Source organism: Ipomoea nil, unplaced genomic scaffold (assembly GCF_001879475.1).
Source record: "Ipomoea nil cultivar Tokyo-kokei standard unplaced genomic scaffold, Asagao_1.1 scaffold1043, whole genome shotgun sequence".
In the NCBI taxonomy this organism is placed as follows: Eukaryota; Viridiplantae; Streptophyta; class Magnoliopsida; order Solanales; family Convolvulaceae; genus Ipomoea; species Ipomoea nil.
This window is the reverse complement of record NW_017617471.1, coordinates 11912219-11924704: the sequence shown is the minus strand read 5'-3', so window position 1 is coordinate 11924704 and position 12486 is coordinate 11912219. Positions and strand designations below refer to the sequence as shown.

Sequence of the window (12486 nt, the reverse complement as noted above, 5' to 3'; positions counted from 1 at the left end):
TAACAATTTTGACGAGCAAATTGTATCGGTGATTTGTAAAACAATATTTGATAAAATTAACTATAATAATAATGATCATTTTAGTCTTTCAATTATACTAGAATATTTTCTGTTTTGGGTGATTTTTTGGAGATTATACTATTTTTTTTTTAACATGCAAATCGTACAGATTCATCTCCCAAGAAAAAAAAAAAAATTTGAGGAAAAATACTCTATCTAAAGTGGTATGTAAGTCCTACTCTTTTGGGTGATTTTTTGGAGATTATTTCAATCTTATATTATTTTTTATTTAGTTTTTACTATATATGTTTATTTGATAGATTAGGGATAGTATTTGAAATCTTTATTTAGTTTTTACAGTATATGTTTATTCGACAGATTACTATATACTATATACTGTTTAGTTTTTAATATTTTTTGTTTAGGTTTTACTGTCTATGTTTAGTTTTTCCTGAAATCTTTATTATTATTTTTTAACTTTTTACATTATCTCCATTGAATATATTTTTTCTTTGGATTTAATATTTTTCCCATATAGATTTGTTATAGTCAGTATTTTGCTATGTGGTTATACTTTAATGTCCATATATATTCCTTCAAGATACACATTTTAAAATCAATTCTTTTTCTATCTAATAACCATTTTACAATTTATACATGGCGGTTGTCGCCTGTCGGCCGGTGGAGGCTGAAAGCTGCCAGATTGATCCTTGGACGAGCAATTGGAATGGCTCCTAAAGACAAGATATTCAAAAAGTACATTGAAATAGAATTGCACCTAGGTAACATAAATCGTTGCTGAAAACTTTATGAAAAATACCTAGAATGGTCTCCAGGAAACTGCTATGCATGAACTAAATTTGCTGAGTTGGAGAAGTCTTTGGATGAAACAGAGAGCCCGGACTATTTTTGAGCTTGCAATTAACCAACCTGCAATGGACATGCCAGAATTACTATAGAAGGCATATATTGATTTCGAGATATCAGAAGGTGAATATGAAAGGACTAGAGCATTGTATGAACGGCTTTTGAGCCGAACAAAACACTTGAAAGTATGGTTAAGTTATGCAAAGTTTGAAGCTTCAGCTGTTGAATAGGATTGACTAGCTTCTTTTGAACTTATAATCAGTTTTAGACTTGAGGCAGTTTAGTTTGGAAAAAGCAAAAGATATCTGTTGAGAATGGCTAGCTTATTAACTTGTAATCATTTTTAGAATTTGGCTGGTTTGGTAAAGGGATTATGAAAATTCTGTTTTTAGTGCAAGAAGACACTGTTGATTATGGAAAATTTTGTTTTGTACAATAAGTTTATGCTTTATTGTAAATTAAAAAAAAAAGAAAAAAAAAAAAGGTAAGCAATAAAATTTCCTATAGGCACAAAACAAAGTGAGTTCATAAATGATGTGAGCAACCATATGTTGCCATGTTTACAAATTACAGATTAATTTGATGTTAATGATATTCATGGGTTTAAAAAAAAATTGAAGATATGAACAAAAGTGAGTTAAGAAAGTAAGAAGCCAATGATAATATTGCACATGGGTGAAGCTTACAGTTGCAGTAAAAAGGTTTTACAGTTTCCAGTAAATGCCTAACCAATGAAACAAACCAGCAATGATAGCCCAGAACAATATCTCTGCAAATATTACATACATCAAAGTTCCCACTCTTTTTGAATGCCATACTCCAATAAACACATGTTTCTGGATCCAATATACCTACAAAAATTGAAGGTTGGTTTCAGTCAAGTTAGATGATAGTGTATTTGGAATTTGTATTTTATCAGCTTTAAAATTCCTACTCCATTTTTGTATATTATTGTAATAGTTAATACCATTAGAGTCCTCTAAGTATAGTGGTTTTGCCACGTTTAGTCCAACACTTTCAAATTCATCATCCGTGGTCCTTCGACTTTCAATTGTTACCATCTGCGGTCCAAGGTAACCACCCATGGTTTTCAACTATCAAATTTTAATCACCCATGGTCCTTCCAAGAGGATCGCGACTGGTTAAATTTTGAAAGTTAATGATCATGGTGGTTAACTTGGACTACAAATGGTAACAATTTGAAAATCGAAGGACCATGGATGGTCATTTGAAAGTTACTAAACGTGACAAAACCAACTATACTCAGAAAACCCTAGATGGAATTAACTCATTATTGTAAACTCTACTTTTACTAGTCCTGATATAGCTAAGACTAGAATACATCTCTTCCTGTACTTTGTAAATATGATTGATCAATAATAAAAACTCTTTGTAGAAATTCTTGTTCCAACGAAACGAAAGGGATGAAGGCGATATATACCAGTGTGTTGTGAGGATCATCATAGTACCAGCCATTGATAAAACCTGCAAAAATGCCTTCAGCTGCCATGACATAAACCAGCATTGCATTCATCCCAATCCATTCCAGTGGCATAAACACATATCTGAGCTTCCCAATGTCAACCTGCACAAGGAATTTAGGTAACTTTCTTTTGTTTCCAATTTGACAACCTTAACAATGAACTTTGATGCAATGGCTTACCAGAATGTAGAAGGCTGAGAACACCAGTGCGGCGGCTCCAGATGTCACACAGACATAGCTCAAAGTGTAGAGTTGCTTGTTTAGGGGAATGGCTGCAGCCAAAGAAGAAGGGTATGTAAGGAATGAAAGAAATTCAAAAGAAATTATGTGTTTCAGAAGCTTTAATTTGATCTTTACCATTTGTGAAATGAAGGATGATTCCTAGAAGCAGAAGGACAACTCCCATGGCAATCCAATGCAAAAGTCGAGAAGAATGATCCTGGCACTCAAAAACACTATTGTTAGAATCAAGCGTTTTCATAACTCGTAGCGAATGCGCAACTTTATTTCCTTATACCCGCCACGGTTTTCGAGTTTACTCTTACCGGGACTCAAAGGACCTGGCTCTAAAACCAGCTTGGTTGGCGCGAGTGGCCGTGCACTCTTGTCCTTTAAGAGAGGTCGGGAGTTCGAACCCTCTCTCATATGAAAAAATCAATCTGGCCAGCACTTTGCCCCTTAATTGGGCCGGTCCGGTGAACGGGGATTAGTCTATGGTACGGGCTTAAAGGTGTCTCGCTTAAAGGTGTCTCCTACAGTTAGGGCTTGTTAGGACACCTTGTGGTCTGACAAAAAAAAGGACCTAGCTCTAATACCACTTGTTAGGATAAGTGTTTACTGCTACACCAAAAGCTATAGCTCGTAGGGAAGGCGCAACTTTATTCATTATGCCAGCCACATTATCGAGGGACAGGGTGCTAGACTTGGCCATTTAGGCTTCTGCCCAACAATCCCCTAACCCCAACAACTATAATGATATGATGGATTATGTGATTAGAAACAATTTAATAGTAATTAAATGCATGACAGTTGCAGATCTCACCTTGAAATGGATAAGAACATGTCCAAAATGAACTCCAATAACAGTAGAGAGGATAGCAGAAATTGAGCTGTAATCATAATCATATCAGACATGGAACATATATATATATATATATATATATATATATATATATATATATATATATATATATATATATATATATATATATATATATATATATATATATATGATCCTACCTCAGTATTCCTTCTGGTTCAAAAGGCGCCCAACACCACGACGGGGCATCATTTCTGAATGGCCCCTCGTGTGGAGAACTCTTCGTGCAAGCCTGCAGTTAGTTCTTCAAATCAGAACCCGAACTTGCATATCAATACTTCAATTTGGTATCAGAGCCAGTCCCATTATATGGCTTAGCTTTTAGTTCAAATGGAGCACATGCTTCAATTAAAAGAACGACAAATGTATCATCACCTTAGATCTCTTCCAGGCCGGATGTGGATACATGTGATTGATTCCTAGCACTTGTCTGTCAACATAACCCACTGCATTACAGGGAGGATCCAGTTTCCCTCGGACATTGCAAGATACCTTAAAACCAACAAATTTTAACAACATAATAATAATTTTCTGTCTGATCGAGGAATTATAGGAAAACTAAGACTTACTACTCACAGTTAAGATCTTCCCAAAGTCGGGACTGTCTGTATTTTCCACAAGGAATTGCCAGTCAGGAACATAAGTTCCATACAATGTTGCCAAGTAAACCACTAAAACACAACCTCCAACCACCCTGTACTATATTAAACTTAGTTTTGCAATCCTAGTATAGGCAATTAGGCATATGAAACCATTGCCAATCGAGGAGACTGCAGATTAAAGTCGGATAGACTCACCAGTGTCGATAGTATAGCTTAAATATGGAGAATCGTTCCCGGGATAGAACCTTAGCCTGGGATGTTTGCATTGAAATCTCTACCATTGCCACCACAAAATAAGCAAGAGCAATCCTCTAGAAAAGGGCATTCAAGTAAAGCCTCATTATGCATCCATGCATAAGATCAACAAGAGAGATATCCAATTCAAAAGATTTATTTAAAAAAAAAAAAAAAAAAATGAAAGTACAACATTACCTGGAGAATGCCACACCACCTTATCCTTTTCATGTCCACACCATATGTTAGTTTGTCAGGGGCATGTGAATAGCCTCCTTCACAGTTGGAAAAAAAAGCTACTATTAGAAATGCAATCATTTTCAGGTGTGGCAAAACATTTAGGGAGTGTTTGGTAAATAGTTGTTAGCTGATTGAGTTAGTGAGTTTGACAAGTTGATAACATCAGCTGATTGTAGAAAGATGTTTGGTAAATTAATTGTTAGCTGATAGTTGATTACATACAAAATGACTTTCTCAAAAAGTTTATCGAAAAAACTGCTTTGAGCAGCTTTTTGAATTTTAGTGTTTTGGAGCAATAAGCTGCTACAAAAACCTAACTACTTAAACACTCATATTGGTTGTTTAACCAAGTCAAACGGCGAGTAGTAATCAAACAAGCCAAAATTGGCTGATAGACTAAACAATTTCACTTAGCTTTCTCTCAGGAAATAATATCCAGCAAACCTTCAGCAATGCACTAAACAATTTCCTTCCCAATATAAACTAAACAAGAAAACGCAGAAGTAGCTAAGTTTAGCTTGACTATATAGTATATATATATAAATTGAAGAGCTAACCAACCTTGTAATAGGAGTCCCCAAAATAAAAGTTTTAGGGTCCTTAAGATCACCTTTCTGATAGCCACTAGCTTTTCTGGTATTCTCTACACATAATAACTATAATTATTCTCAATTAAGCTGCAATTTCATTAGGCATTGAAGGGAAATATATAAGAGATGGAGATCAAACCTTGAGAGCAAGTGCAATAGCCATTCCCACAATAAACAAAAAGAATGGCATCACAAAATCAGCAAGATTGCAGCCATTCCATGGCGCATGCCCTATCACAGGCCACTCTCCTCCCGCATCATCAACCAACACCATCAACTGATCAAACACAATCACAATATGTAACCAAATACACAATAATATATATATATATATATATATATATATATATATATATATATATATATATATATAAACCCAAGGTTAACACATCAAAAGTGATTTTTAGACCAACTTTGGCCGACTTCAAAGTAACCATGTTGGGCAAGACTGGTGAAGGGTCAAGTCCAGTATCAGGTGGCTAGGAGAGAAAGGTAGACAAGTTAAAGGGGGTGTTTCATAAATAGATGTTAGTTGTTACCTGATTAGGTTAATGTGTTGATTGTATAAAAGATGTTTAGTAAATTAACTATTAGCTGATAATTAGTTACATATAAAATGGTTTTATCAAAAAGTTGATCAAAAAAAATTCTTTGACCAGATTTTTGAATTTTATTGTTTTCGAGCAATAAGCTATTACAAAAAATTAATTAACAAAACACTTATATTGATTATTTAACCAAGTCAAACAGCTAAGAGTGATCAAACAAGTCGAAAATGACTAATTAGCTAACTATTTTACCAAACAGGGTCAAAGTCTGGCAAGTGCTAGGTGATGAGAGTTGATGAAGAGACAAGTTCAGCACTAAATAGGTAGGGATTGTTGGGTCTCTCGCTACTAGCTATACCTTCTGGCGGAGTGTTAAGATCCTAAAAAAACAAATCCATAGTTTCTAGCTATCAATTCATAAGATTTATATATTTTCACTCTAATGTCTCCTATCTAGTCTACATACCGCGACAGTGAGGCCTCGAAAGATATCCAGAGAAGCCACGCGCTTCGTCTTCTGAGGCGGTGTTTCTTCTTTCTCCATTTCTGGTGCTTCAACATTCTTCGTCTCTTCTTTTATATCAGCCATCGCCAACAATACTTTGTTTCTAGCTTGAGATGGAACTAGTATGTACTAGCTAGCATATATCTACCTATCTAATCTAATAAACGTTGAAACGAAAAGAGGCTGAGAGAAGACAGTGTTTGGATAAACTGTAATAGTTAGACAAAAAGCTGGAATACAACGTTGTCAGTAACAGAAAGTAGTTCTGCTTTCGCTGTTACCATGTTTGTCGGGTTTCTTTTTTTTTTTGTCGGGTTTCTGAGATAGCGTGATTGTTTTGAATTGGGTCTAATTACAATTGATTTGTACTCCGTAATATATATATCTATACGTTTGAGTCATGATTAAATTAAATAATGACATGCAAACATATCATACCAATCACTTTCACATTTGTGTTCCCAATCTTAGGAATATTACTGTGTAGTTTATAGATCTTTAATGAGATATTCAAGAAAATTAACTTAATTAAAAGCCAAGACCTTATGGTTGCACTCTCATATGAAAGGTTGTAAATTTGAACTTCAGTGGAAGCAGCATTGACTCTTTGTGCTTCAGCAGGTTGAGAAAATAATTATGAACAGATACTACATTATAATAAAGTCAATGTCACTCAAAAACTAATTATTAAAAAAAAAAAAAAAAAAAAAAAAAACTAATATATACGAACAGATACTACGTTGTAACAGAGTCAGTAAGACTAAAAAAAAACACTAATTTCCATTAGTTTCACCATACCATCAAGTTCTCTTTTAAGTTTGCAAATGACATTTTACCCAAAGGACAACATAGCAGTAGATGTGTAGGGAATTTCCCACTCCCATAAAGTGAGCATTTCAAAAGGGGATTAGTATATTACATTCCATCCAACTAAACACTTAACAAAGAAAGGAATAACACACACCTAAATACATTTTAATACACCACCCTTCAACCACCAGGCAGGATAAGCGAGATGTTTCTTCAACTCCAGAATTAACACATCTACCATGCCTCTAAAAGTGGCAATCCTGCCATCAATTGATCCTTCGGGCATATTAGCCACGCCCACGACCTCCACCTGTCACCAAAGCCGGTCCAAGAAAAAATGCAATTAGCAAATAAAGAGGTCATGTATAATCACCTCACAGATTGTGCACATCTATACAAGAACTCTATTAGGTAATTATTACCTAAGAACGCTAAAACTACATGACTGGACCATGTACATAATAGACAATTTCAGGGTGTGTTTGGTTCGAACATGGGAATTGGAATCGGAATAGGAATCAAATACTTGGTAATTGGAATGTGTTTTGGTGAAAGTATTTTGCATGTTTGGTAGTAGGATGAAATTAGAATGATTACCAATATTGATGTTTGGTTATGTATGACCCTATAATCAGAATAAATATTTTAAAAATACAAAAACAAAAAATCAAGGCAATTGATCTTAAGAGTGGCGATGAGGTGAGTAGGAAATGCAGTGAGAAAGTCGATGAAGTGAGGAGGCGACGAAATGAGTGATAAGGCTGAGTTAATGGAATGATACCTGATTTCAAGTAGGTAATGAGTTTTGTAATTATAGGGGTAATCAAATCCTATACCTATGTTTTAAAAAGTTGTCAACCAAACAATGTGTGTATGACTTTCATTAATTCATTCCCATTCCTTGTGTCTATCCCCATGAACCAAACACACCCTCATATTTCTCACCTATAGACTTTCAGTATAATTCAAAGAGGGACAAAGGTGTTTCAGAGAGAGGCCATCAACATAATAGAGTTATGGCTTCTGAGAGAGGCAATTGCACAAATTAATATAACAATTGATTGAATTAAATTCATACCTTTTCCACCAGCCTTGACACCAGGACCTCCTCTCCCACGGCCTTTGGCACCTCCATCATCCATTCCACGCCCAATTCCTTTTCCCTGTCTGCCAGCAGCACCATCATCTCTACCTCTTCCCCTGCCACGCCCGACACCAGGTGGCTTCCTGTCTGTGGAAGTATATAAAGCAATAGTATTAGTCAATTAGCTGCCTTTAACAAAATAGAAAATCAAAAAGATATCATGTAAGCTTCAAGCATAATAAAGCAATATTCCAAGTAGTCTTATCATTAAAAATTTAGATGCATTATTCTACTTGTAATAGTTTAATCTTGCACTGTCAAGGCAATAGTTCATCACTTCATCAAGTTTGCAGATGATACATGTATTGAACAAGTGTGTTTTATAATCCAGTACCAGCAAGGCAGGTTCTTAGTCCATAGCCATAAGTACACAATTATACCCCAAGACAGCCAAAGGACAAAGAAAAGGAAATGCAGCCATTTTATGCTAAGTTATACTTATATATTCTCCAAACATGCTGACATAATGGTATTTGTTAATGTTTATCCCTCAAACAAACTAGGATGAGTTCCTAATCAGATTTTTTTTAAATAACAACACAGACTAGTAAATACAGGAAGGCTTCCAATGATCTTAAAATTATACTCCATAATAATATAAACTCTAACCAAGCTTAAACTGCTCAACACATACACAAAAAAATTCTAAGTTAGAACCAAACACAAATGTCCCAAGCACATCCTATACTTTCTTTTTTTTTGTGGAAATTCCAAAATTACATGTCCCCTTTTCTCTGTTCATTCATTTCCCATTTCTGGATGTGAGGGGAAAATAAATAACACTCCTTAAAATGAATACAACTTTGGTAGCAATCCATATTAGTAGTTCGCTTAACTGGTAGTGATACTTCAAACAAGCAATAATCAAATTATAATAGTACCTGTCCGGCTTTTTGTTTCTTCTTGAACTTTATCAATCACCTAAGAAAAAGGCCACAAATGGCATTAGTCATGAGCATGTAACTAGAAAATATAAATGAAAAAATCAAACAAGTGATGATTTAGTAAACTTGTAAAAAGAAACTAAAAGTGAATAATTGCATGATGAAAGCTCTGGTCAGAAAGCAACCAATCTCAATTTTATCTTCAAAGTGATGCACTTCTACCAAAGGTAGTCATATTGCAATGCCTTAACTCCTTAAGGAGCACATCAATGTCAGATTTGGCTAAATTGCATCATCCCAGAAAAAAACAGTATTCATTCTCAGAAGTCAGAATAAGCACAAACATAATTCACTTCAATTTTCTAGAACCCTTAATTGTGATTTTACGGTTTTTACCACAATCAGTACCCGCTTTTAGATTAGCTTTATACCAAACAGAGTACTAAAACATAGGAAGCAGTAAGAATTCCTGAAGGAACATGACATATAAGTATTCATTGGCAAGATGAAACTACTTGGGTAATAGCAACTGCATTGGACTCCAAGACCGAATGGATGGTGCAGATAGTTAAAAGTTTCATTGCCATGAGGAAACTACTTATGTAGATTAAAGTTAGAAGACTACTAACTATCACCTCCACCACCGATGATTATTAGTTGTTTTCGATGACATGGCCCAAGACAAATATAGCCCAATATTGATGACATTCATATATTATGAGAGATGGGTTCCCTCTTAGATCAAGATTTTTGTTATAAGAAGCTCGAGTGGAAGAAAAGCCTTACAAGCCCAATGAGGAGTCATGTATATTATTTAATTATGTGCAACTGGGCTAAAAGAAAAGGGAGTTAAGTTGAAGAAGAGGCTGTCCAAGCATGGTTAGAAGCCCAACAGCCATGATTAGGATGTCACTTTCTAAATTAAGAGAGTTTAGACCTGCCACTTTTCTAATCTGGAAAACAGTTTCAACAAGTGTTAAGTATTATGGACATATCTCTCTCATATCACACCGGATTGAGGTGATTCAAAACTCTATGGAAAGTTAAAGGAATCTCTACAACTTTCCTGTTTTGAGTTTCCAAATATACATATGGTGTGAAGTCCTACTCATGCAGAATGGGTCCCTATCTTAGATTTTTAATTTGTTTTTATTTTAATTAGCCTATTTAGTGATTTGAAGCTAGGGTAGGAATACAGTGGTGAGAGCTATACATTTAAATACCCTAAAACTTGTATTAATTTTGAATTTTTTGACTCATTGAATAAAATTTTTGTTTATTTTCAATTTGTTTTAAGACAAAAATCTCTTTATGTTTCTCGTGTGGATTTCTTCTCCTTACAAAGGTATCGCCGTATCATATCCTTAGTAACCATCCCAAGGGTTCACACTAGTTTTGAAGAAAGATGTGTTCATGGTTATGAATTCGTAGTAAGCAAGCAACTGAAGATTTACAAGTTCAACCAAGTTGAACAATTAGCACAATTACTTGCAATGCAATATCAATTATCAAAACAAGGAAGAGAGTGAAACCAAAATGGTCTATTAGAAATTTGAGGAAGTGCCCAAACCTCATCTGGGACTCGAAGATATTTAATTGTATTCCCACGAATATAACATTCTGGCATTCTCCAGAACCTATCTCCATCCTGCACCATGAACAATGGTTAAAAAAATACGCCTAGCAAATAGAATGCAGAAGAGAAACTTTTACATTACAAAGGATCTGTTAAGAAGTGATAAAATACCTTCGATGTACAGATGACTTCGCGGAGATGAATATTCATCCAAGTATCACAATTGACCAAATGCCCGTTATAAGTTTCCCCATTTTTCAGCTCCACCAGCTGCAATGAGAAATATATAATATGTTATATCAAGGCATCATTTGTTATACAAACAAATAAAATGGGTTTCCTTATCAACCCAAAGTCAACAAGTTCCAATATATTTCTGCTAATAAACCAAACAAAATTATCAGAGAATTGAACGTGAAAGTTAGTATCATGAACTAAACAGTGTGTAGTGGAAAACCAGTATCCAAAAATAAAACAGATCAAATAGACATGTATTTCATATCATAGAGACAAAGGAAAAAATAACGAAACTTACCATGGGATGCCCCTGGGCAGTTTTGAGGAGAGAGAGTGGAAGCTGATATTAAAAAAAAAAAAAAAAAAAAAAAATCGCCATTAGGAGATTTAAAGAACAGATCTTTGTATAAACTAAATAAATCCGAAAACCCCTAAACCCTATCTCCATGAAAAAGAAAAACATTAAAAGTACCATTTCAGAAACACGTCAATCCAAATCTGGCTAGATCAAACAAGCTGCAAAACTTGAAGGGTAGAGAAGAATGAAGTTGTCTGGAGAACAAATTGATAATTTTAAGAATGAATATACAGAGATTGAAGAGGCTTACCTCTCAGCGCATATAGGAGAGGAGAGAAAAATAGGGTTAGCGGTAGGCGTTCAAGTTTGAAATTGAAAGTGGGAAAGTAGCGAATGTTGAAGCAAGAAGGGCAGCTCCCAGCAGGCAGAGTTCTCCGTAATTCGCAGTGGTTTTATATGCCATGTCAAGCCCCTCAACTCCTTTGATTTACAAATGGGCCTCAATAATTTCAGGAAAATATTATTGAGCATCAAACATTTATTTATACACAAATTTACTATGTTTTTTTTTTTTTTGAAAAAAATTTACTATGTAATATAATAATGTTTCTACTAATTATTTTTGTAGTTTAAAAACAAAATAGGGAGAGATTTTTTTTCTCAACTCCCTCCACCACAACAACCATTGCACCCCACACAGACGGATGATCAAAAATAAGGGAAAAGTACTCATATTTGTATTCAGTAAGCATTCGTTTATATCCGTTTATTAAAGTCAACAATTATAAATGAACAAATTTTCAAACTCGTTTAATAAATACTATTTATCTCAAAGTTAATTAAAATTAAAAAATATAATGTCTAAACTCTAAATTGCTAAATATTTTTAAATTTAAAAAATTAAACATTCTAATTATTTATACTTTCATTAAAATTTTTATTAAAAAATAGAAAAAATTTATCAAACAAGCCACAAATTAATTGCACCATCAAGCTATTAAAAAACTTCATATTAAACCTTGAACTCTTAAAAAATGACTATTAAAATCTTTTTACATATAAGTTACATGTTATTGTAGGTTATATTGATGTGGCTTCTATGTGTAATATTATATATATACATGAATCACCCTTAAATTATAAAAACTTTTATATTAGTCCTCAAACTCTATAAATAAATAAATAAATAATAATAAAACTCTATAAATAAATAAAAAGTGTAATTATAACTTTTTCCGCCTGTTTATTTTATGGAGTATATTACTGCATTTCTAACAAACATTCCGTTGTCGTCCAGCGGTTAGGATATCTGGCTTTCACCCAGGAGACCCGGGTTCGATTCCCGGCAACGGAAATTTTGTTTTCTGAA

At 34.1% G+C, this 12486-nt stretch overlaps 2 protein-coding genes and 1 non-coding gene across 4 annotated transcripts; 1 reads left to right on the top strand and 2 right to left on the bottom strand.

Annotated features, from left to right (window-relative positions):
* Positions 1-1490: 1490 nt before the first annotated feature.
* LOC109181967 (heparan-alpha-glucosaminide N-acetyltransferase) lies at positions 1491-6424 on the bottom strand. Its single transcript, XM_019331953.1, has 13 exons — positions 6130-6424; positions 5255-5392; positions 5087-5168; positions 4484-4560; positions 4247-4362; positions 4026-4143; positions 3825-3941; positions 3590-3681; positions 3393-3459; positions 2708-2789; positions 2531-2622; positions 2309-2452; positions 1491-1718 (listed from the first exon to the last, which is right to left on the bottom strand). The coding sequence occupies exons 1-13, from the start codon at positions 6250-6252 to the stop codon at positions 1572-1574; spliced, it is 1395 nt and encodes a 464-aa protein (XP_019187498.1). The 5' UTR covers positions 6253-6424; the 3' UTR covers positions 1491-1571.
* A 501-nt stretch (positions 6425-6925) lies between these two features.
* LOC109181971 (probable U6 snRNA-associated Sm-like protein LSm4) lies at positions 6926-11539 on the bottom strand. 2 transcript variants are annotated; one of them, XM_019331958.1, is made up of 8 exons: positions 11428-11539; positions 11292-11335; positions 11118-11159; positions 10754-10852; positions 10577-10654; positions 9004-9043; positions 8057-8209; positions 6926-7288 (listed from the first exon to the last, which is right to left on the bottom strand). In XM_019331958.1, exons 2-8 carry the CDS (start codon positions 11292-11294, stop codon positions 7266-7268), a joined length of 438 nt encoding a protein of 145 aa, XP_019187503.1. In that variant the 5' UTR covers positions 11295-11335; positions 11428-11539; the 3' UTR covers positions 6926-7265. The 2 variants fall into 2 exon arrangements, with proteins under 2 accessions (XP_019187503.1, XP_019187504.1); XM_019331959.1 differs by having other exon boundaries at positions 11292-11343; positions 11428-11532.
* An 860-nt stretch (positions 11540-12399) lies between these two features.
* TRNAE-UUC lies at positions 12400-12471 on the top strand. The gene has a single exon. It is a non-coding gene; the product is annotated as a tRNA-Glu (tRNA).
* Positions 12472-12486: the final 15 nt, after the last annotated feature.

Coding starts and splice junctions, on each gene's coding strand:
- LOC109181967 (XM_019331953.1), bottom strand. CDS start 6,252: ATGGCTGATATAAAAGAAGAGACGAAGAATGTTGAAGCACCAGAAATG. Junction 5,393..6,129: donor TTCGAGGCCTCACTGTCGCG/GTATGTAGACTA, acceptor GTGTTTGATCAG/TTGATGGTGTTGGTTGATGA. Junction 2,790..3,392: donor ATGTTCTTATCCATTTCAAG/GTGAGATCTGCA, acceptor TTTGAGTGCCAG/GATCATTCTTCTCGACTTTT.
- LOC109181971 (XM_019331958.1), bottom strand. Junction 10,853..11,117: donor CTGCCCAGGGGCATCCCATG/GTAAGTTTCGTT, acceptor TTCTCATTGCAG/CTGGTGGAGCTGAAAAATGG. Junction 8,210..9,003: donor AGAAACAAAAAGCCGGACAG/GTACTATTATAA, acceptor ATACTTCCACAG/ACAGGAAGCCACCTGGTGTC.